The sequence below is a fragment of the Oncorhynchus masou genome, chromosome 17 (assembly GCF_036934945.1).
Source record: "Oncorhynchus masou masou isolate Uvic2021 chromosome 17, UVic_Omas_1.1, whole genome shotgun sequence".
NCBI lineage: Eukaryota > Metazoa > Chordata > Actinopteri > Salmoniformes > Salmonidae > Oncorhynchus > Oncorhynchus masou.
In genome coordinates this window covers 8,998,290-9,023,114 of record NC_088228.1, presented here as the reverse complement: position 1 = coordinate 9,023,114, position 24,825 = coordinate 8,998,290, and the positions used below count along the sequence as shown (strand labels likewise).

At 42.8% G+C, this 24,825-nt stretch overlaps 1 protein-coding gene across 2 annotated transcripts in view; it reads right to left on the bottom strand.

The window, feature by feature from the left end:
* Positions 1–4,723: 4,723 nt before the first annotated feature.
* LOC135558396 (collagen alpha-1(I) chain-like) overlaps positions 4,724–24,825 on the bottom strand; it is a 65,330-nt gene continuing 45,228 nt past the window's right edge. Inside the window, exons 36-53 of one of the 2 annotated variants that reach the window (XM_064992172.1) lie at positions 19,077–19,169; positions 18,168–18,307; positions 17,792–17,909; positions 17,193–17,273; positions 16,797–16,895; positions 16,483–16,530; positions 16,112–16,294; positions 14,802–14,932; positions 14,577–14,649; positions 11,155–11,229; positions 10,678–10,797; positions 9,980–10,075; positions 9,588–9,797; positions 7,837–8,014; positions 7,041–7,155; positions 5,968–6,140; positions 5,305–5,390; positions 4,724–5,175 (exon numbers count right to left, since the gene is read on the bottom strand). In XM_064992172.1, the coding sequence (XP_064848244.1) occupies positions 5,126–5,175; positions 5,305–5,390; positions 5,968–6,140; positions 7,041–7,155; positions 7,837–8,014; positions 9,588–9,797; positions 9,980–10,075; positions 10,678–10,797; positions 11,155–11,229; positions 14,577–14,649; positions 14,802–14,932; positions 16,112–16,294; positions 16,483–16,530; positions 16,797–16,895; positions 17,193–17,273; positions 17,792–17,909; positions 18,168–18,307; positions 19,077–19,169 (2,069 nt within the window). In that variant the 3' untranslated portion in view covers positions 4,724–5,125. Of the gene's footprint in view, positions 5,176–5,304; positions 5,391–5,967; positions 6,141–7,040; positions 7,156–7,836; positions 8,112–9,587; positions 9,798–9,979; positions 10,076–10,677; positions 10,798–11,154; positions 11,230–14,576; positions 14,650–14,801; positions 14,933–16,111; positions 16,295–16,482; positions 16,531–16,796; positions 16,896–17,192; positions 17,274–17,791; positions 17,910–18,167; positions 18,308–19,076; positions 19,170–24,825 lie in introns of those variants that run through there. The other variant, XM_064992173.1, reaches the window with a different exon arrangement.

The window sequence follows — 24,825 nt, the reverse complement described above, 5'->3', positions numbered from 1 at the left end:
CCTTATAAATATCCATCTGGTTCAGCGAGTTCCAAGGTCTGTTTGGAATTAGCCAATAATGTTTCAGTCTAGTGCCAGTCAATGAGGTTTGCCACATCGCACCAACAACGGAAAACATCAAAGCAAGCTTTCAGTTGTGTTGTTCATGCTCAAGTAATTGGGTCTGACCTCTCATAACAGCATAATGCAGGCTAACGCCAACTACTGTGACTGGCCATAAAGATGAATGAAGATGATCCTGCAGCCCCAGATCAAAGTTATTCCACTGGGGTGAATGGGCTTCAGTGGGCCTGGGGGGTGGATTAACCCACTCATTAACAGTATAGTACCCTGACAAGGAGAGAAGAGACGTTCCATTTGTTACGGATACAGTTATCCTGTGTGTGTGTGTGTATCCTGTGTGTGTGTTTCTTTTCTCTCCTTCTCCCCTCACAGGTGAAAATCATCACTCCCCAATCAATCATCAATCAGAAGACACACCTCCTCATATTTCCTAAACCTATCACAGTTCTTTCCCCATGGTTTAAAAACCCCATCATTTGTTTGTTCTAGAGCTCAGCTCAATCTCTCTGTAAATGCCATGTCTGTAGGACTCTGTTTTTCACTCTCGCTTTGTGTCGTAACCTCTCTTTTGTTTAAGCACCTCATAGCACTTTGTCATCACCTGTGAGTATTGTTTTTGGTTATGGTGTTTGTTTGCTGGTGGAAAAGGGGGAAACCAAGACAAGCCCACTTATGTTACGAATCCCTTTTGGCCCGACAGTCTAGGGGGGGATGGTAATGAGACTCGTAACATAACTCATGCAAATTATTATTGTGACAAAGGAAAAGTGTGAACGAAATAAGCACGACAACTGAAATCTACCGTCAAACTCTAGGTTTATTTATAAACACACGGTAATGGGGGGAGCAGGAAAAGGGGCTGAGCTGGACCCAAGGAAAGAAACAATAAGTATTCAAAAACACCCCTAAGCTAGACTAGCCTACTTTAACAACAGCTAACTAACTAACCAAAAATACAGTGGGTGGTCCGCCCAGTTCTAACTAGTGTATTTAACAAAGTTCACCTACGGGTAGTGTATGCCCATGGGCGACTTGTCTTGGTTTCCCCCTTTTCCACCAGCAATCAAACACAAACACCATAACCAAAAACAATACTCACAGGTGATGACAAAGTGCTATGAGGTGCTTAAACAAAAGAGAGGTTACGACACAAAGCGAGAGTGAAAAACAGAGACCTACAGACATGGCATTTACAGAGAGATTGAGCTGAGCTCTAGAACAAACAAATGATGGGGTTTTTAAACCATGGGGAAAGAACTGTGATAGGTTTAGGAAATATGAGGAGGTGCGTCTTCTGATTGATGATTGATTGGGGAGTGATGATTTTCACCTGTGAGGGGAGAAGGAGAGAAAAGAAACACACACACAGGATACACACACACACACAGGATAACTGTATCCGTAACACTCCCACCCTTAAAAGAGCAACCCTAGGGGTTGCGACTACAGTATTTCAATTAATACTCCCAACAAAGCAACAACCTTGCACAACATGCAGAAATCATTTTCACACACGAGACAAAGCATCTGCCAACACATTATCAGAACCCTTTTTGTGGCGGATCTCCAAATTATAATTTTGTACAATCAGCGCCCAACGCATAAGGCGCTGGTTCTGGTTGTACATTCGGTGGAGAAAAACTAAGGGGTTATGGTCAGTATATACAATCACGGGTAGGGCACTGGAACCAATATATACTTCAAAGTATTGCAGAGCCAACAACAAAGCAAGAGCTTCTTGTTCTATTGTCGCATAGTTTGTTTGACATTTATTAAATTTACGTGAAAAATAACAAACGGGATGATCCACTCCACTCTTGTCCTGCTGCAGTAGAACAGCACCAGCACCTCTGGCACTAGCATCTACCTCAAGTTTGAACGGTTGTTCAAAATCAGGAGCAGCAAGTACAGGTGTACTACATAAGAGTGCTTTCGCTGATTCAAAAGCTCTCTTACAATCAGGGGACCACTCAAATGATCTAGCCGGACTAAGCAAATCGGTCAATGGAGCAACTACCGCAGAGAAATTTTTACAGAAGCTACGGTAGTAGCCAACCATCCCTAAAAAGCGGCGTAGCTCTCGTCTGGTGGTAGGTGCAGGGAATGCAGTTATAGCCAAGACCTTGGCATTAACAGGGCGCACCTGTCCATGGCCAACCTCTTTACCGAGATAGGTAACAGTAGCCTTCCCAAACTCGCACTTTGCCAAGTTCACGGTTAGAGAAGCAGCTGCCAACCGTTCACATACTACCCTTATCGAGTCAACATGATCTGACCACTCAGACGAATAAATCACTAGGTCATCAAGGTATGCACTACAATTAGGAACGCCAGCTAATACGGAGTTAACCAGTCGTTGGAAGGTGGCTGGTGCATTTCGCATCCCAAAAGCCATGACTGAGTACTGTAGGAAGTTGTCTGGGGTCACAAAGGCAGAAATCTCAGAAGCACGTGAAGTTAACGGAACCTGCCAGTAACCTTTTAAGAGGTCTAACTTAGTTACATACTTAGCAGCACCAATAGTGTCGATACAGTCGTCCAGTCGGGGTAACGGGAACGAATCTGGCATAGTGACAGAATTTACCTTTCGATAATCCGTACATAACCTGGACGTACCATCAGGTTTAGGAACCAAAATGCAAGGAGAACTCCAAGGGCTTGAACTTGGCTTAGCCAGGTCATTCTCCAACAAATATCTCACCTCATCCCTCATTATCTTCCTCTTGGAAGCGTTGATACGATATGGGTGTTGCTTGATAGGTGTAGCATTTCCAACATTAATGTCATGTTCCAACACATTTGTGCGAGTAGGAACGTCATTAAAGAGACATGGAAAACTGTGTAGTAGCCTCACAATATCATTGGCCTGTCCATCCGTTAAATGAACCAGACCGGATTGGATAGACAGCAGCATTTCTGAGTTGGGCAATCTAACACACTGCTGCTGAGTATTGCGCAACTCCAAGCCATCAACATCATCAATATGACAGTCCACTATCATAGCAGTAGTAGCAGAGGAGACAGCAGTACCTTCCTCTGTTTTTGAACTCTCTAACTGTGTGATGGGTCGGGTGTGGTAAGCTTTCAACATGTTAATGTGACACACACGAGATTGGCGTTGTCTATCAGGAGTTTGAAGCACATAGTCAGTTTCACTTATTTTCTTTTCAATTAAATAAGGACCCGAGAAACGAGCTGACAGTGAAGATCCTGGAACAGGTAATAACACCAGTACTTGGTCACCTGGCTGTAGTGGACGAGAAACAGCCTCTTTATCATATTGTCTTTTCATGCTCCTCTGTGAGGAAGACAGAGCTTCCTTTGCGAGAGCACAAGCTTGGTGTAGGCGCTCACGAAAGCGACTAACGTAGTCCAACACATTCTCATCTCTGGTACACAACTCTTGGGACAAGAACTGTTCTTTAAGGACTTTCATTGGTCCTCTCATTGTGTGACCAAACACCAGTTCAGCCGGGCTGAAACCTAGGGACTCCTGCACAGTTTCACGAGCAGCAAACAAAACTAGAGGAACTCCCTCATCCCAATCTTTCTCAGATTCCAAACAATATTTACGTAGCATAGACTTCAGTGTCTGATGCCATCTTTCAAGTGCACCCTGAGACTCTGGGTGATAGGCGCTTGACACACGGTGCGTAATTGACAAGGATTTTAACACCTGCCTGAAGAGCTTGGATAGGAAATTGGTACCTTGATCGCTTTGTACCACCCTAGGTAACCCGAATGTCGTGAAGAATTTTATTAAGGCTTTACTCACTACCGGGGCTGTAATCCTTCTCAGAGGAATGGCCTCGGGGTATCTTGTAGCCATACACATTATCGTTAACAAAAACTGGTTACCCGATTTTGTCTTCGGTAACGGCCCGGACACGGAAAGGATTGACAGATTGATAGCTCTTTCTCGATTCTGTGGGTGGTGGTGCATGGCCGTTCTTAGTAAGTGGAGCCTCGTCCGGGATATGTCATAACTGACACCCATGCCGCTCATGTAGATTGTTGTAGTGGTATAGTTCAGTGTTGAGCGTCATAGCTGAAGTAGCATTAGTGTTTGCTATTTCCTTTGGCACTTGTGAAGTAGTGTAAAAATGACTACTTTTGATTTGAAATCTTTTTTGGATAACCCTTCGTGGGAGGTTTTTGACAAATGTCGTAGAGTTGATTTAATGACCTTGGCTGACCATTATTCAGTATCGATTCCGCAGAGTTTAGTTAAGGCGGAGGTGAAACGGATAGTATTAAATGTATTGTTGGAAGAGCAGGTGCTTGTGTTACCGCTGCCTGAGCCTACTACCCCTGTAGCGGATGTTGCTGCTCCTGTAAGACCATTGGTGTCTGATAATGAGGGAGAGGCTAAAACACCAGCCACATTGTCCCATTTTGATCCACTCTCCCCACTGTCAAATGGTGATGCCATTTATGGCAACACGTATAGTTAGACTTTATTGAGGAAAAATGTGCTTACTATGACTGAGATATGTGGTTATTGTCTCACCTAGCTATCTTCAGATGAATGCACTGACTAAGACGTTCTGGATACGAACGTCTGCAAAATGACTAGAAGGTCCATTTAAAAGTGTAGATTGTCTGCTCAGAAAATGTTATGGCATTTAGACCTAAACTCAAGTAATTACACAGACGCAACTCTGAGTGAATGTTTATTTGGAAATATCCAACCATTGTAATACTTTTTTTTTTTTTGCAAATACAAAAAAAATAAAAAAATAATCACGTTTTATTTGTTTGTTAGAGAGCACCCTATGTTGAAGGGAATAACCGAGACACATTATCAAATATACATGTTAATAGAGCCAAACACAATAGTTATATACAGTACAATGCTTGAGACTTTATAAAAGCACTTAGTTACATTAAAATCACATGCGTGGTCCTCAGTGCAAGTCATGAAGAGCTCAATATAATTACAACCCAGAAGGTGATATTAACAGTAGTTCCAAGGTATCTTAAATAAACATGTCTGTCTTGATTCAGAATAATTCAGCCGTGTCTTTTGGACTGGGAACCATACCAGTTTGCAAACAGTATCTTACATGTTCCAAATATTTTGAGTGATCGCTTGAGCCTGGCTGGATTTGTCTGGGGAAAAAAAACACCCAATTATAAATACATTAGAATTTGATTATTATCATTGTTTAAAGTCTCATCCGTCAAAGTAATGGTTCATTTTGCACTGCCTGAGACTGAATGTGGATTATAATGCACTACCGTTGCTTTGTGGTTTCCTGCATACGCGGCAACGACTGATGACATTCTCTAGAAGAGGTCCCTTCACCCTCTGGGGCACAGGCTTACTGCGGGGGGGAGCAGCACACAGAACAGGGCCCATATTCACAAAGCATCAACGAGTAGGAGTGCTGGTCTAGGATCATGTCCACTCAGTCCATATCATTTGATTCTTTATGATCTTAAAAAGGCAAAACTGATCCTAGATCAGTAAAGTATGCACTGTGAGGAAAGTAGTCTCTTTTTAGAGTAGTGCCATGACATACGGTTTAGTTCAAGCTGACACAGTATTACTGTATACTGTGCTGTAAAATACAGGGTATTATACCATTAGAGTTGACAGATACATCGTAAAAACACAAGAAGTCTACATCTTCAAATGAAATCCAACATAGTATGGTATAGTTGAGTATAGCATAGAACAAAACAGAATAAGATACAGTATTGATAGATTAGGTTAGGCATAGATAGGTGGCCATTTCATGTATGTTAGAGCTGGGCTAGAACAAAAGCCTGCACGCACTTTGCAGGCCTCCATCCTCACCACACACGCACGCACGCACGCACACACGCACACACACACACACACGTGCGCGCACACACACACACACACACTGAATCAGTCTCTGCTGAGGTGATTCTAACCTGAACATGTGGTTGGGGTCGAGCAAGGCCAGCCAGAAGCTGTAGGAGTCAGGGAAGTAGTTACAGGTTCCCCGGCCGTGACACTCGATGAAGGGGACCTGGCGGAAGTGTTCTAGACACGAGCCTGGGGAGCCCAGAGACTGGCCCGACCCCTCAGCACCCGCACCCGTTTGCTGGGAGAAAAGGAAAGAGGTGGAGGAGAGAGGTGGTGGAGGAGAGAGGTGGAGGAGGAGAGAAGTGGAGGAGAAAGAAGAAGAGAAAAGAGATGGGAAGCATCCTCTCAGAAACATTAGGTGGATCTAGGACAAAATACCACAATTAGGCCGTCCTCTGATTGGTTGAAGGTGATCCAATCGCAGACAAGTACATTTTGAATAATGCCCTTCATTACAGACATATGTACAAAATGTATCACTGAAGAGCAATGCCATACTGATATGTGAAGTGAAATAGGTCAGGATGGTTCCACCAGGCTAGGTTGTTACCATGACAAAGGTCAGGATGGTTCCACCAGGCTAGGTTGTTACTATGACAAAGGTCAGGATGGTTCCACCAGGCTAGGTTGTTACTATGACACAGGTCAGGATGGTTCCACCAGGCTAGGTTGTTACTATGACAAAGGTCAGGATGGTTCCACCAGGCTAGGTTGTTACCATGACAAAGGTCAGGATGGTTCCACCAGGCTAGGTTGTTACTATGACAAAGGTCAGGATGGTTCCACCAGGCTAGGTTGTTACTATGACACAGGTCAGGATGGTTCCACCAGGCTAGGTTGTTACTATGACAAAGGTCAGGATGGTTCCACCAGGCTAGGTTGTTACCATGACAAAGGTCAGGATGGTTCCACCAGGCTAGGTTGTTACTATGACAAAGGTCAGGATGGTTCCACCAGGCTAGGTTGTTACCATGACAAAGGTCAGGATGGTTCCACCAGGCTAGGTTGTTACCATGACAAAGGTCAGGATGGTTCCACCAGGCTAGGTTGTTACTATGACAAAGGTCAGGATGGTTCCACCAGGCTAGGTTGTTACTATGACAAAGGTCAGGATGGTTCCACCAGGCTAGGTTGTTACCATGACAAAGGAGTATCCAGTCCACAGGGATTCCCAGTCACCAGGACAGTCTGGGAGCTGGGCGGTCTGGCTGTGGATGGCCATAGCATTGGAGCTGCCCTCACACACTGAACACCTAATTACACACACACACACACACACACACACACACACACACACACACACACACACACACACACACACACACACACACACACACACACACACACACACACACACACACACTTCAGTGAAACCTGTCGGAACGTGCTCCAAAATAAAGAAGATTGCAGACTGCAGAGTCCTTGTATTTTTTGGCCTGCGTGAGTTAGTGTGTGTGTGAGTAGGTGTGTGAGTTAATGTGTGTGTGTTTGAGTTAGTGTGTGTGTGTGAGTTATTGTGTGTGTGAGTTAGTGTGTGTGTGTGTGTGAGTTAGCATGTGTGTGTGAGTTAGCCTGTGTGTGTGAGTGAGTTAGTTACTGCGTGTGTGTGAGCTAGTGTGTGTGTGTGAGTTAGTGTGTGTGTGTGAGTTAATGTGTGTGTTTGAGTTAGTGTGTGTGTTTGAGTTAGTGTGTGTGCTTAAGTTAATGTGTGTGTGTGTGTGTGTGTGTGTGTGTGTGTGTGTGTGTGTGTGTGTGTGTGTGTGTGAGTTAGTGTGTGTGTATATGTGTGTGTGTGTGTGTTTGAGTTAGTGTATGTGTTTGAGTTAGTGTGTGGTTGAGTTGGTGTGTGTGTGTTTGAGTTAGTGTGTGTTTGTGTGTGAGTCAGTGTGTGTGTGTGAGTCAGTGTGTGAGTCCTTTCTCTCTGGGCTGTGTACCTGCTGATGTAGCTGCTTATCTCGTCTCCTCTGATCAGGTCCATGCTGCGTGGCATGGGCTTCTCCGTGGACAGCCAATAGGAGTAGTCATTGCGGGCGGCGTAGCGACAGGTGTTGTCCGTGTCACAGAACAGGAAGGGCATGGTGGAGAAACGAGGCAGGCAGCTGCCAATGGAGCCTGGGGGACAGTGGTGAGGTCATCGAAGATTGCTAAAGTCACAATTTTAGCACCTCTTTCACCCTGAATGAACCCTTAGCCCTGAGACACCGTAGATCTGAAGGGATTAGACAGGTATTAGCTCCACCTTGCCTGCTGAGAGGCTTCCACCATATTACTTACACCTATACACCCTCTGACATCTTTACACCCTCTGACATCTTTACACCCTCTGACATGTTTATACCCTCTGACATCTTTACACCCTCTGACATCTTTACACCCTCTGACATCTTTACACCCTCTGACATGTTTATACCCTCTGACATCTTTACACCCTCTGACATCTTTACACCCTCTGACATCTTTACACCCTCTGACATCTTTACACCCTCTGACATCTTTACACCCTCTGACATGTTTATACCCTCTGACATCTTTACACCCTCTGACATCTTTACACCCTCTGACATCTTTACACCCTCTGACATCTTTACACCCTCTGACATCTTTACACCTGTTAAGGGAATTTTTATCTATAATGACTAATTATGTATACATTTCAATCAGGATGTACTAATCAGAATACTAAATGTTACTGTATATGTATGAATTTTCTTATCTGATCCCAGTACTGAAAATAATGTGGGTGAATGTGGTCAAGAGTTTAGAACAATGACTATCTGTTTCTTGGTACAAATGAATCAGACTGCCTAGAATGCTTACCTACACGAGAAAACCTTGACTCGTAAATTATATTAAATTGGTAGGGAGACGGATGTGGGAAGGCTCGAGATACAGCCTTTGTACTGGAACGGAGATGGCGCGGGGTGGTGTTGGAACTAATGACGTCATTTTCAGTTTATAACCTGTGGTAACCTGTATTGAGGGAGTACTCTCTTGAATAAAGGCTGCTATTTGACTTTAAGACCGGGCTCTGTCCATTCCTATAAAATAAGGGTCTTACAAATTCTTATGAATTGACAGAGTGTTTAATTTTAATTGGGAATTAAAACAGAGGAATTAAATTCTTTCAATAACACCCTCTGACACCTTTACACCCTCTGACACCTTTACACCCTCTGACACCTATACACCCTCTGACACCTATACACCCTCTGACACCTATACACCCTCTGACACCTATACACCCTCTGACACCTATACACCCTCTGACACCTATACACCCTCTGACACCTATACACCCTCTGACACCTATACACCCTCTGACACCTATACACCCTCTGACACCTATACACCCTCTGACACCTATACACCCTCTGACACCTATACACCCTCTGACACCTATACACCCTCTGACACCTATACACCCTCTGACACCTATACACCCTCTGACACCTATACACCCTCTTCGTCCAACATTTGAAATGTTGGTCTAAATAATACATCTGTGCATAGTTTATTTTGGTGTTGTGACAGTGTGTGTGTGTGTGTGTGTGTGTGTGTGTGTGTGTGTGTGTGTGTGTGTGTGTGTGCGTGTGTGTGTGTGTGTGTGTGTGAATGTAAAGTCTACCAGCTCAAGTGTGTGTTTGTGTCTCAGGTGAATTGATTATGCGTCTCCATACTCCATTACCCAGGTCTTGTCCGTGAGCCCTTTTGTTGCCATTGATGAAGAGCAGAGAGTATCCAGAGTAGATGAGGGTGGTGCCTTGGGGGCAGTCAGGCACTCTGATGGTCTGGCTGTGTCGGGCCAGCAGGAAACTGTCAGCCAGGCCTGCCGTGCTGCAGCCCCGTGGGCCAAGAGGACCCTTCGGACCCGGAAACCCCCGGTAGCCCAATGGCCCTGCCCGAGTAAAAACACTTTCATAAAATACATGTTTTCCAACTGTTTGTATCTTGTTCAACAAGGTCAACGTTGTAAAATTACTTGTTATAGACAAAGTATAGAAAAAACATCTACAAAGACAAATGTTACCACTAGAATCACAGACAGGTACACACATTCACATACATTTGCATAACTACCTGTCAGTCCTGGCGATCCTTTGTCTCCCTTGCTTCCGGGGAAGCCAGGCAGACCTGGAGGGCTGTGTCCCTGTTGACCCTCAGGGCCTGGGGGGCCTGGCAGGGAGAAGGCAACTTGAATTTAGCAATGGATTAAGACAAAACTAAAGTAGGAGCTACTGAGACCCATTGTGCTAACGTTAGCCTGTGGTGCCCGTAGCTAAGACTCATTGTACTAACGTTAGCCTGTGGTGCCCATAGCGAAGACTCATTGTGCTAACGTTAGCCTGTGGTGCCCGTAGCGAAGACTCATTGTGCTAACGTTAGCCTGTGGTGCCCGTAGCTAAGACTCATTGTACTAACGTTAGCCTGTGGTGCCCGTAGCGAAGACTCATTGTGCTAACGTTAGCCTGTGGTGCCCGTAGCGAAGACTCATTGTGCTAACGTTAGCCTGTGGTGCCCATAGCTAAGACTCATTGTGCTAACGTTAGGATGTGGTGCCAGTAGCTAAGACTCATTTTGCTAACGTTAGCCTGTGGTGCCCGTAGCTGACTCATGGTGCTAACGTTAGCATGTGGTGCCCGTAGCGAAGACATGGCATAGCCTTCACTTTTACCTCCATAGAATAGTTAATAAGTAAGAAAGAATATGCCGTTTGGGTGAAATGAATCACGGTGGCCATGTGGCTTGTAGTTCCACATGAAGAAAGAATACAGAACCTGTTAATCCTGGTTGTCCTGGCAACCCACTGTGACCTGGAGGTCCCTGGTTACCGGCGTAACCGGGTGGGCCCGGATCCCCCTTTTCGGGTCTCACTGACACATCAAGCCCCGGACAACCTGTATATGTGCATAATCAAATCTTTGAGTAGGTTTGACTAACTGCTTGAAAACAAATTGTGTTAAAGATACTGTTTAGCGTTGCATTGATGAATTCAATGTCGTCTCAATGGTTTTCAGTGTTGAAGGTTGAGTGTTTAATGTTGAATTTCCAGTGTTAAATGTACAGATTTCCGTGTTAAATGTTGAGTCGTCATTTTTTTTTTTATGTTGAGTGTTAAATGTTGAGCTGTCAGTGTTTATATCGACTGTGTTAAATGTTGAGTTTTCAGGGTTAGACGTTGACAGTTAAATGTTGCCTTTTCAGTGTTAAATGTTGAGTTGTCAATGTTTAGTTTAACAGTGTTAAATATTGACCTGGTGGTCCTGGCGGGCCTCTGGATCCATTTGGTCCTTTCGGGCCGGGGTTAAAACTAGGATCACCCATGTCACCTAAAACAGCACAGTTCATCAAGAGACACTGAATCCTCAACTGAACACACGAACACACACACACACACACACACACACACACACACACACACACTTGAACTAGAACCAGTGCCCAGAGTTCTTCATGGACAGGACAAGGGTTTAGAAGAAACTCCTGGCTGTACACATCACTATACTGTAATGACAGGTTTGGTGTACACATCACTAGTGCAATGACAGGTTTGGTGAACACATCACTAGTGCAATGACAGGTTTGGTGAACACATCACTATAGTGTAGTGACAGGCTTGGTTTACACATCACTATACTGTAATGACAGGTTTGGTGAACACATCACTATACTGTAATGACAGGTTTGGTGTACACATCACTAGTGCAATGACATGTTTGGTGAACACATCACTAGTGCAATGACAGGTTTGGTGAACACATCACTATTGTGTAGTGACAGGCTTGGTTTACACATCACTATACTGTAATGACAGGTTTGGTGAACACATCACTATACTGTAATGACAGGTTTGGTGTACACATCACTATACTGCAATGACAGGTTTGGTGAACAGATCACTAGTGTAATGACAGGTTTGGTTTACACAGCACTATACTGTAATGACAGGTTTGGTGAACACATCACTAGTGTAATGACAGGTTTGGTGAACACATCACTATACTGTAATGACAGGTTTGGTTTACACATCACTATACTGTAATGACAGGTTTGGTGTACACATCACTATACTGTAATGACAGGTTTGGTGAACACATCACTAGTGTAAAGACAAGTTTAGTGAACACATCACTATACTGTAATGACAGGCTTGGTGAACACATCACTATAGTGTAGTGACAGGTTTGGTTTACACATCACTATACTGTAATGACAGGTTTGGTGTACACATCACTATACTGTAATGACAGGTTTGGTGAACACATCACTAGTGTAATGACAGGTTTGATGTACACATCACTAGTGTAATGACAGGTTTGGTGTACACATCACTATACTGTAATGACAGGTTTGGTGAACACATCACTAGTGTAATGACAGGCTTGGTGAACACATCACTAGTGTAATGACAGGTTTGGTTTACACATCACTATACTGTAATGACAGGTTTGGTGAACACATCACTATACTGTAATGACAGGTTTGGTGTACACATCACTAGTGCAATGACAGGTTTGGTGAACACATCACTAGTGCAATGACAGGTTTGGTGAACACATCACTATAGTGTAGTGACAGGCTTGGTTTACACATCACTATACTGTAATGACAGGTTTGGTGAACACATCACTATACTGTAATGACAGGTTTGGTGTACACATCACTATACTGCAATGACAGGTTTGGTGAACACATCACTAGTGTAATGACAGGTTTGGTTTACACATCACTATACTGTAATGACAGGTTTGGTTTACACATCACTATACTGTAATGACAGGTTTGGTGTACACATCACTATACTGTAATGACAGGTTTGGTGAACACATCACTAGTGTAAAGACAAGTTTAGTGAACACATCACTATACTGTAATGACAGGCTTGGTGAACACATCACTATAGTGTAGTGACAGGTTTGGTTTACACATCACTATACTGTAATGACAGGTTTGGTGTACACATCACTATACTGTAATGACAGGTTTGGTGAACACATCACTATAGTGTAGTGACAGGTTTGGTTTACACATCACTAGTGTAATGACAGGTTTGGTGTACACATCACTATACTGTAATGACAGGTTTGGTGAACACATCACTAGTGTAATGACAGGCTTGGTGAACACATCACTAGTGTAATGACAGGCTTGGTGAACACATCACTAGTGTAATGACAGGTTTGGTTTACACATCACTATACTGTAATGACAGGTTTGGTGAACACATCACTATACTGTAATGACAGGTTTGGTGAACACATCACTAGTGTAAAGACAAGTTTAGTGAACACATCACTATACTGTAATGACAGGCTTGGTGAACACATCACTATAGTGTAGTGACAGGTTTGGTTTACACATCACTATACTGTAATGACAGGCTTGGTGAACACATCACTATACTGTAATGACAGGTTTGGTGAACACATCACTATACTGTAATGACAGGTTTGGTGAACACATCACTATACTGTAATGACAGGTTTGGTGAACACATCACTATAGTGTAATGACAGGTTTGGTGAACACATCACTACTGTAATGACAGGTTTGGTGAACACATCACTAGTGTAATGACAGGTTTGGTGAACACATCACTATACTGTAATGACAGGTTTGGTGAACACATCACTATAGTGTAATGACAGGTTTGGTGAACACATCACTATAGTGTAATGACAGGTTTGGTGAACACATCACTACTGTAATGACAGGTTTGGTGAACACATCACTATAGTGTAATGACAGGTTTGGTGAACACATCACTACTGTAATGACAGGTTTGGTGAACACATCACTATACTGTAATGACAGGTTTGGTGAACACATCACTATACTGTAATGACAGGTTTGGTGAACACATCACTATAGTGTAATGACAGGTTTGGTGAACACATCACTACTGTAATGACAGGTTTGGTGAACACATCACTATACTGTAATGACAGGGTTGGTGAACACATCACTATACTGTAATGACAGGGTTGGTGAACACATCACTATACTGTAATGACAGGTTTGGTGAACACATCACTATACTGTAATGACAGGTTTGGTGAACACATCACTACTGTAATGACAGGGTTGGTGAACACATCACTACACTGTAATGACAGGGTTGGTGAACACATCACTATACTGTAATGACAGGTTTGGTGAACACATCACTATACTGTAATGACAGGTTTGGTGAACACATCACTATACTGTAATGACAGGTTTGGTGAACACATCACTATACTGTAATGACAGGTTTGGTGAACACATCACTACACTGTAATGACAGGGTTGGTGAACACATCACTATACTGTAATGACAGGTTTGGTGAACACATCACTATACTGTAATGACAGGTTTGGTGAACACATCACTATACTGTAATGACAGGTTTGGTGAACACATCACTATACTGTAATGACAGGTTTGGTGAACACATCACTATAGTGTAATGACAGGTTTGGTGAACACATCACTATACTGTAATGACAGGTTTGGTGAACACATCACTATAGTGTAATGACAGGTTTGGTGAACACATCACTACTGTAATGACAGGTTTGGTGAACACATCACTACTGTAATGACAGGTTTGGTGAACACATCACTATACTGTAATGACAGGGTTGGTTTTCTGAAGAAAAAAAATGCAGAAGATTGTGGATAAAATAAGATTACCAGGGACTCCTGGGGTTCCAGAGTGACCTGGGGAACCGATTGGTCCTGGAGGTCCAGGGATGGATCCTGGCCCCTAGGGGGTCAAAAGAAATTTAATTAATGACTCCATAGACTTCAAATTATACACAGTGTTCCTTATAAGATCTATCTCTTCCAGCATTCAAGGCACTTTTGTAACATAAGCGACATTTAGTTAGTCTTGTATTCTTCGCTGGAGTGACTCACCGGTAGCCCTGGAGGTCCGAGGTCCCCCGTAGGCCCGTCCAAGCCTCTGCCCCCTGGAGCGCCCAGGTCACCCCTGTCCCCTTTACATTCATAGCCTCCAGACCCTGGCTGTCCCTGTGGACCCCGCTGTCCTGAGGACAGAAAGACCCCAGTACAAGTCATCATTTCAATGTTTTGATGTAGAATAGCAATCAGGGGAGGTTGAGTTAGGGTCAGAATTTGACTTACTGAGTCAACTAAGTCATTGAGTCATACCGGGGTGGCATAACTAGGAGGCAGGTAGCCTAGGGGTTAGAGCGTTGGACTAGTAACCGAAAGGTTGCAAGATCAAATCTCTCATCTGACAAGGTAAAAAAAAATATGTTGTTCTGCCCCTGAACAAGGCAGTTAACCTACTGTTCCTTGACCGTCATTGAAAATAAGAATTTGTTCTTTAACTGACTTGCCTAGTAAAATAACTATTTTGTTTCAGTTAGTAAGGAATAAGAGTTTGAACGAATCAGGGATAGTTAGGGCTGCAAACTTCTGGGAACGTACAATAAATTCCCTGGGTCTGGGATTTCGGGATAACCAGGGAATTTAGTGAAAGTTCCTGGAATTGTGCAACCTTAGGGACAATTGTTGATTTAGATCTTGGGATATTGAGTTTAAAGGCGTCAGCATGCTTCAGTTCAAAATCAGCGAGGCGAAACAGAACGAGTGTTCTCGTAAAAGACTTTCACTTAAAAACAAATGTAAACAGTGGCAATAGTACTGATTGTACATTTCGAGCCGCCGTAGCCAGTATACACTTCATTTTTTTGTTGTTGTATTAATCTAAGATATCTCGACAAAATCTGTCATTAATTTTGGCCTTTTTGCCAATGAGATCTTAGTCACTCAATTTTACTTCTATCTAAGATGTTTGGTGCAGTGTTTGGTGCAGTGTTTCTCAATTAAAAAATGTGCATGAAAACTAGTCGAAGACTTTATTGAAGAATCCCGACTGTTGACCAATCACGGACGAAGGGGCTACCGACTTCGGCTACCGAAAAATGTTGTGTGCCCGGAAAAACTCTCACCAAAGTCCAAAACAAACAAAAACGTCACAAAAAGTATTCCAAACTGTTTAGTCTGGGAAGCATGCGGACACCTTCAGCCTTGACTAAAAATAACTTTCATTATTTACTTCACTATCCAGAAGTAGGCTTTATCTGTGTCTGGGAAACAGGCCTATAGAGTTTCAGTAAAAGTCAAGGATAGAGAATTAATTCTGAGTTAAGAGTAGAGTTTGTGTCAGCACTAACTGATACATTTTCAGTTAAAGTCACCAGGGCTTCCAGGGTTGCCATGGGAACCGGCATCTCCTTTCAGCCCGTTGACACAAACACCACCGAACCCTGGCCTCCCGCGAGAACCCTGGGGTCCTTCGTTGCCTCGGTGGCCCTGATCTCCTGGACATCCTGGGGGCCCCGGAGGGGTGGGGCCAGGGAATCCCACATCTCCCTTTGGACCTACAGGAAATACATTATAGCCAATCAAATCAGTTCTAGCCATAAACAGAATCAATGGTAGCTAATTCAATTATATTTGTTCACAACCAAACAAATGTTAGCCAGATAAATCTCTTGCTATGTTTGTGGCAAGTTATGGTAAGTGGTGTATTTCTGAAGGTGTGGGAATAATGTCATCCGTCATGGACCTGGCAGTCCATTCTTTCCACGTGGGCCAGGAGTTGATCTCACAATCACTAAAGAGTGAGAAAGACAAGACATGTCTTACATTGCTAGATTATTACATTTTGTATTTCAGCACTTCAGTCAACCTTCAGTCAAGTGCAAACTCAGTTTAAGTGCAACAAATTCACCAGAGCCAATTCAAGTAGACTATCTTCCTATCTCTGTATATCTCAATGCTCTGGTTTAGAACAATCTGTTGTTTCAGAAATCAACTGTATTCCTATAACTAAAAGAACTGCTCTGACAGTTCAAGAAGAAGTCAACTTGTATGTCTTACGTGTCTCTCCCTTCTGACCAGCAGGTCCAGGAATGCCATCGTAACCCTGGTTACCTTTAGGACCATAGGGACCAGGAAGGCCAGGTAACCCTGGTTGTCCTGTGAAAGGGAACATGGTTAGACACCCCAAACACATGGAGACATACACTACATGGTCAAAAGTATGTGGACACCACTACAGTGCCCGACTTCACTAATGCTCTTGTGGCTGAAGTCCCCTCATCAATGTTCCAACATCTAGTGGAAAGAGTGGAGGCTATAGCAGCAAAGGGGGGACCAACCCCATATTAATGCCCCTGATTTTTGGAATGAGATGTTCGACGAGCAGGTGTCCACATACTTTTGAACGTATTTTCATTAATATATTTCCTGAATAAACCTTAGTGATGTTCTGACCTGGAGCTCCATGTGACGCAGGGAGTCCTGGAGGGCCTGGGGGACCATCAGTACCTGGTTGGCCGGCAGGACCTTGGGCTCCTGGATCACAGTGAAGAGAGAGAAATAGAGAGAGACAGAAAAAGACAAGAGTAAGAGAAATGTACACAATCACCACCATCGTCATGGTCATCTATCAAAGCAACTATCATAATTAAGGACCCTGTGTTTTGAACATTCATGACCTGAATTGAACCTTTATTAAACATTGTTTCATCACTGTCCCCTTTTCTTTTTATGTCAGATGGTCCAGCACCACAATTCCAGCACCATTCTCCAACACCACAATCCAGCACCATCTCCACGACCACAATCCAGCACCATACCCCAGCACCACATTCCAGAACCATTCTTCAGCACCAACTTCCAGCACCACACCAATCCTCCAGCACCACATTCTAGCACCATTTTCCAGCACCACGCTCCAGCACCATCCTCAGGCAATTGCTTTCATTTTTGGTCAAATCCTCATTTCTAAAAAGGTTAAAATCGAGGTCATGTGACATGATAGCCGAAAACACAGTCCTCATCATACTAATCAGTGTTTCAGTGGTAATAACCATGGTGTCCTGGGACTCCTTTGGCTCCAGAGGGTCCTTGGGAGCCTGGAGGACCTGCGTAACCAGGAGAGCCTTTCATTCCTTTGGAGTCATGTTTGTTATATAAGGCTGGCTCGCCCTAGAGAGAGAGGGAAAGAAAGAGAGAAAGAGAGAACGAGCGAGTGGGAGACAGACAGACAGACAGACAGACAGACAGACAGACAGACAGACAGACAGACAGACAGACAGACAGACAGACAGAGGATAGTGTTATCAGAGTCAGGTAATTGTCACATTGGTGTTTAAATGGTGACGATAGCTTTACAGTATTGTGTTGCACAGTGGCAGTGATTTCAATTGCTGGTAATAAGACTGTGGTTCTGTTTGTTGATTGCACCTTCTGTCCAGGTGATCCTGGGAGGCCTGGTTTTGCACAACTGGACTCTCCTTTAGTTCCTTTTGGCCCGCGTGGACCGGGCCTCCCGTCTAGTCCGGCGTCTCCATTGGAACCCAGCCCTCCCTGTGTTCCATGGGGACCTACGAGATCACATCCCACCCCCAACTCAATAACAGTAAAAACCTATAATCCATGGAGACTTAAAATCATATCCACACAACTCAATACGAACAGTAAGATCATCATCAATCGGCTTTTAATTCATTTGAGCCCTTTTCAATATGATATCATGTGTTTTAATACCATGCAGAATGACAAGCATACAAGAAGACTATTGAATAGTGAATTGTTGTTGTGCTTGTGTGTGAGTGTATGCGCATCTGTGAGTGTGTGTGTGTTTCAGTGGTTGTGTGCGTGTTAGGGTTAGGCGCTATCCAGATATGAATACCGTCATACCATACCGGGGTATATACAGTATTGCAGAAATACAAGGGCCGCTATTTTTTTTTTCCAAACGTAAAAAATATATAAATAACACCCCCACCCCCCAAAAAATGTTTAGGAAGCAGGGATCGTGATCCAGGAGGGGATTAATTGTCTCTGCCGTAACCAAGAAGAATGATGCAAGATAGCCACATAGCTAGCAAGTTAGCAAACCAAATGCATAGCTGGAGCCCTTGATCTAGAGATAATTTATTTGCCGCAAATCTTAGATAGTTAACATATAGTTATAAGAAGTGGCGTAGCACGCACCCTCCGAGCTTCAGGGTACCCCAAACCAAAAAAAAAATATTATTCTAAATAAAATACATTTCATTCCGTCGGTATTGATATACCACCCAGGCCTAGTGTGTGTCAGTGTGTCATTGTGTGTGTGTGTTTGTGTCAGTGTGTCATTGTGTGTGTTACCTGGTAGACCCATGAGCCCCGTATTTCCTCTGAGTCCAGATGGGCCTGGTCCTCCTGAGCACAGTCCATCAGCCCCAGGATCACCTGGACAGCCTAACATACATGCGTCATTAGTGCTCGCTGAAAGAAAACTCTAGAATTCCGACAATACTCTTGTTATAGATCAAACTAAACCAGTCACTACCACTACGACTACTACTGTTACTGTTTCTGCTGCTGCTTGCTGCTGCTGCTACTACTGATATTACTGCTGCTACTACTGATATTACTGCTGCTACTACTGATACTGCTGCTACTACTACTACTACTACTGCTACTACTGATACTGCTGCTACTACTACTACTACTACAGCTACTGCTACTACTACTACTACTACAGCTACTACTGATACTACTGCTGCTGCTACTGATACTACTACTACTGCTGTTACTACTACTACTACTGCTGTTCCTACTACTGATGCTGCTATTACTGCTACTACTGCTGTTCCTACTACTGATGCTGCTATTACTGCTACTACTGCTGTTCCTACTACTGATGCTGCTGTTACTGCTACTACTGCTACTAATACTGCTGGTGCTACTACTACTACTGATACTACTACTGCTGCTGCTACTGATACTACTACTACTGCTGTTACTACTGCTACTACTGCTGTTCCTACTACTGATGCTGCTATTACTGCTACTACTGCTACTAATACTGCTGGTGCTACTACTACTACTGATACTACTACTGCTGCTGCTACTGATACTACTACTGCTGCTGCTACTGATACTACTACTACTACTGCTACTGATACTACTGCTACTACTGCTGTTCCTACTACTGATGCTGCTATTACTGCTACTGGTGCTACTACTACTACTACTGATACTACTGATACCACTGCTGCTACTGCTACTACTACTGGTGCTACTACTACTGCTGCTGCTACTACTACAGATACTACTACTGCTGCTGCTACTACTACAGATACTACTACTGCTACTGATACTTCTACTGCTACTACTACTGATACTACTACTGCTGCGGCTAATGCTACTATTACTGCTGCTACTGCTACTACTGCTGCTGCTACTACTACTACTACTACTACTGCTACTGATACTACTTCTGCTACCACTACTGCTGCTACTACTACTACTACTACTACTACTACTACTGCTACTACTACTACTACTGATACTACTACTACTACTGCTGCTAATTCTACTACTGCTGCTACTGCTGCTGCTTTACTGCTACTACTACTACTACTGCTACTGCTACTACTACTGCTGCTACTTCTACTGTTGCTACTGCTATTGCTAATGAAGCAGTGTGATGTTGTTCATCTAGATTATGCTCACAAGGACCAATTCAAATAGTCTAGGTCAAGAGGGGATGTTAATAATTTGATAATAATAATAATAATTCAGTGTGATTAAAAAAATTACAGCTGCATAGTTATTTTGCGGTGTACAATCACTTTTTCATATCTATATTGTACATACATGATTGTAAAAGTTTTGTATATTTTGGTTTGGTCCATCGCGGGTTATCTGTAATTCCGTAGCCCCTTATTGTTCTCTTTTGCCTGACCTTCAGCTAGCGAGGTATGTTGTCCTTGGCTCGGCAATTGTTCAATATAAAACCGTGGTAATGTTACACAATGTGCTGTTATGCAACCATAAGTTTTGCTACAATGTGGGCAATATAAAGATTTATGTTAACAAGTTTCACCAAGCTCGTTAATCTAGGCTAAATATTGTAACTAGTGAGAACTTGGGATAGTGTTTGAGTTGAGTTTCCATGTGCTCGCGCAGGTGCCTGAGAGCTGTGACAGCGCCAAGGGCTAACATATTGTGTGTTGTCTCTTTGTGTGCAGGTATTTCTTTTATTTTGTCCGAATTATGTTGTGTCATTTTGCTTGTATTGTATGGTGTGCTGTTGTGCATTGTATGTGTGCACGCAGCACCTGTTATTTATTTTTGGTTCGCACTTTTGCCTGGCCTTCAGCTAGCGAGGTGCCTGAGAGCTGTGACTGCGCCAAGGACTAACATATGTGTGCTGTCTCTTCGTGTGCAGGGCAAATAAAACATCCAACCAGCAGACTTCCAGTTGTGGCAGTGTCCTAATTAAAAGTACACAAAGCAGAAAGAACCATGCTACACTACTGCTACTGCTACTACTGCTACTACTACTGCTTCTACTACTGATACTACTATTGCTACTACTGCTTCTACTGATACTACTGCTACAACTACTACTACTGCTACTACTTCTACTACTTCTACTACTACTGCTACTACTACTACTGCCACTGATAGTACTACTACTGCTACTATTACTACTACTACTACTGCTACTACTACTGCTGCTACGACTGCTGCTATTACTGCTGGTACTACTACTACTGCTGCTAATACTACTACTACTACTACTACTGCTGCTGCTGCTACTATTACTTCTACTACCATTGCTACTATTGCTGCTACCACTACTACTGCTACTATTACTGCTGCTATTACTGCTACTACTACTGCTGCTACTACTACTACTGCTGCTACTATTACTGCTACTACTACTGCTACCACTACTGCTGCTACTACTACTACTGCTACTATTACTGCTACTGCTGCTACTACTGCTGCTATTACTGCTACTACTACTGCTGCTACTACTACTGCTACTATTACTGCTACTGCTATTACTACTGCTACCACTACTGCTGCTACTACTACTACTGCTACTATTACTGCTACTGCTGCTACTACTGCTGCTATTACTGCTACTACTACTGCTGCTACTACTACTACTGCTGCTACTATTACTGCTACTACTACTACTACTGCTACTGTAACGGATGTGAAACGGCTAGCTAGTTCCTTGAAGTAGTGGTTCCCCTTGCTCTACAAGGTCTGCGGCTTTTGTGGAGCGATGGGTAACGATGCTTTGTGGGTGTCAGTTGTTGATGTGTGCAGAGGGTCCCTGGTTTGAGGCCAGGTATGGGCGAGGGGACGGACTAAAGTTATACTGTTACACTACTACTGCTACTGCTGCTGATACTACTGCTGCTACTGATTCTGCTGCTGCTACTACTGCTACTCATACTCCTACTGCTACTGATACCACTATTGCTACTGCTGCTACTTCTACTGCTGCTACTTCTACTGTTACTGCTGCTACTGTTGCTACGGCTGCTACTACTGCTACTGCTAATTCTACTGCTGCTACTACTACTACCAAAGTCACTACCAATAAAATTACTATTGCAGTCATTACCAGTTCCACTGCTACAGTACCACTACAAATATATTTTTTATCTTTGCTACAACTTATATCACAAATATAAATACTTCACAACACAACTGATTGGCTAAAACGCATTAAGAAGGAAATAAAGTACATTAATTAACAGATGTGCCCTGTTAAAAGTTAAGTGAAATGCATTCCAGGTGACTACCTCATGAAGCTGGTTGAGAGAATGCCAAGTGTGTGCAAAGCTGCCATTAAGGCAAAGGCTGGCTACATTGAAGAATCTAAATTCTAAATATATTTTGATTTGTTTTTTTTGTTTACTACATGATTCCATATCTGATATTTAATAGTTTTCATGTCTTCACTATTAATCTAAAATGTAGAAAATAGTAAAAATAAAGAAAACCCTTGAATGAGTAGGTGTGTCCAAACTTTTGACGAGTACTGTATATATATATATATATATATATATATATATATATATATATATATATATATATATACAGTTGAAGTCGGAAGTTTACATACAACTACATTTAAACTCCGTTTTTCACAATTCCTGACATTTAATCCCAGTAAAAATTCCCTGTTTTAGGTCAGTTAGGATCACCACTTTATTTTAAGAATGTGAAATGTCAGAATAATAGTAGAGAGAATGATTTATTTCAGCTTTTATTTCTTTTGTCGCATTCCCAGTGGGTCAGAACTTTACATACACTCAATTAATATTCCGTAGCATTGCCTTCAAATTGTTTAACTTAGCATTTCTGGAAGCCTTCCACAAGCTCCCCACAATAAGTTGGGTGAATTTTGGCCCATTCCTCCTGACAGAGCGGGTGTAATTGAGTCAGGTTTGTAGGCCTCCTTGCTCGCACACGCTTTTTAATTTCTGCCCACAAATGTTCTATAGGATTGAAGTCAGGGCTCTGTGATGGCCACTCCTATACCTTGACTTTGTTGTCCTTAAGCCATTTTGCCATAATGTTGGAAGTATGCTTGGGATCATTGTCCATTTGGAAGACCCATTTGCGACCAAGCTTTAACTTCCTGTCTTGAGATGTTGCTTCAATATATCCACATCATTTTCCTGCCTCATGATGCCATCTATTTTGTGAAGTGCACCAGCCCCTCCTGCAGCAAAGAACCCCCACAACATGATGCTGCCACCCCCATGCTTCACTAATGGGATGGTGTTCTACGGCTTGCAAGCCTCACCCTTTTTCCTCCAAACATAACGATGGTCATTACATTACAGTCTATTTTTGTTTCATCAGACCAGAGTACATTTCTCCAAAAAGTACGATCTTTGTCCCCATGTGCAGTTGCAAACTGTAGTCTGGCTTTTTTATGGCAGTTTGGAGCAGTGGCTTCTTCCTTGCTGAGCGGCCTTTCAGGTTATGTCGATATAGGACTCATTTTACTGTGGATATAGATACTTTTGTACCTGTTTCCTCCAGCATCTTCACAAGGTCCTTTACTGTTGTTCTGGGATTGATTTGCACTTTTCGCACCAAAGTACGATCATCTCTAGGAGACAGATTGCGTCTCCTTCCTGACCGGTATGACAGCTGCGTGGTCCCATGGTGTTTATACTTGCGTACTATTGTTTGTACAGATGAACGTGGTACCTTCAGGCATTTGTAAATTGCTCCCGAGGATGAACGAGACTTGTGGAGGTTGACAATTGTTTTCTTTTTTCTTTGCTGATTTCTTTTGATTTTCCCATGATGTCAAGCAAAGAGCTTCTAAAGCCATGACATCATTTTCTGGAATTTTCCAAGCTGTTTAAGGGCACAGTCAACTTAGTGTATGTAAACTTCTGACCCACTGGAATTGTGATACAGTGAATTATAAGTGAAATAATCTGTCTGTAAACAATTGTTGGAAAAATTACTTGTGTCATGCACAAAGTAGATGTCCTAACCGACTTGCCAAAACTATAGTTTGTTAACAAGAAATTTGTGGAGTGGTTGAAAAACAAGTTGTAATGACTCCAACCTAAGTGTATGTAAACTTCCGACTTCAACTGTATAATATACATCTGTGTTTAAAACAATATATATATATATATTTTCCTTTATTAATTTCTCCTAACCCTACCAACCCTCCCTAATGGACAACAACTGCTTTGTTTGTTTGTAGTCCCATCCTTCAGCTACACTCAACCCTTCCCATCTCTATTTCTGAACACCATCCAGTTTTGATTTCTATTTGCCATATATGTTGTGCTGTGCTGTTTTACAAAAGTTCTGAACCTTTTATATTCTCATAGTTTTTTACAGATTGTAAATGAAAGATACAATTTTTTGCTAAGAGTATTATTATATTATTGATGGATTGACTATGACTTTTCAAATCCTCCAGCAGTGCTATTTGCTGAGTTAGCTCCATGTAAATGGAGCTATCAGCCATTCCTGAACCTGCGTCCAAAAACAATCTACATATGGACAAGTACCAAAACAAATGCTGTAATGATTGTCTCTTTGCAGCTAAATCTGCAGAGCT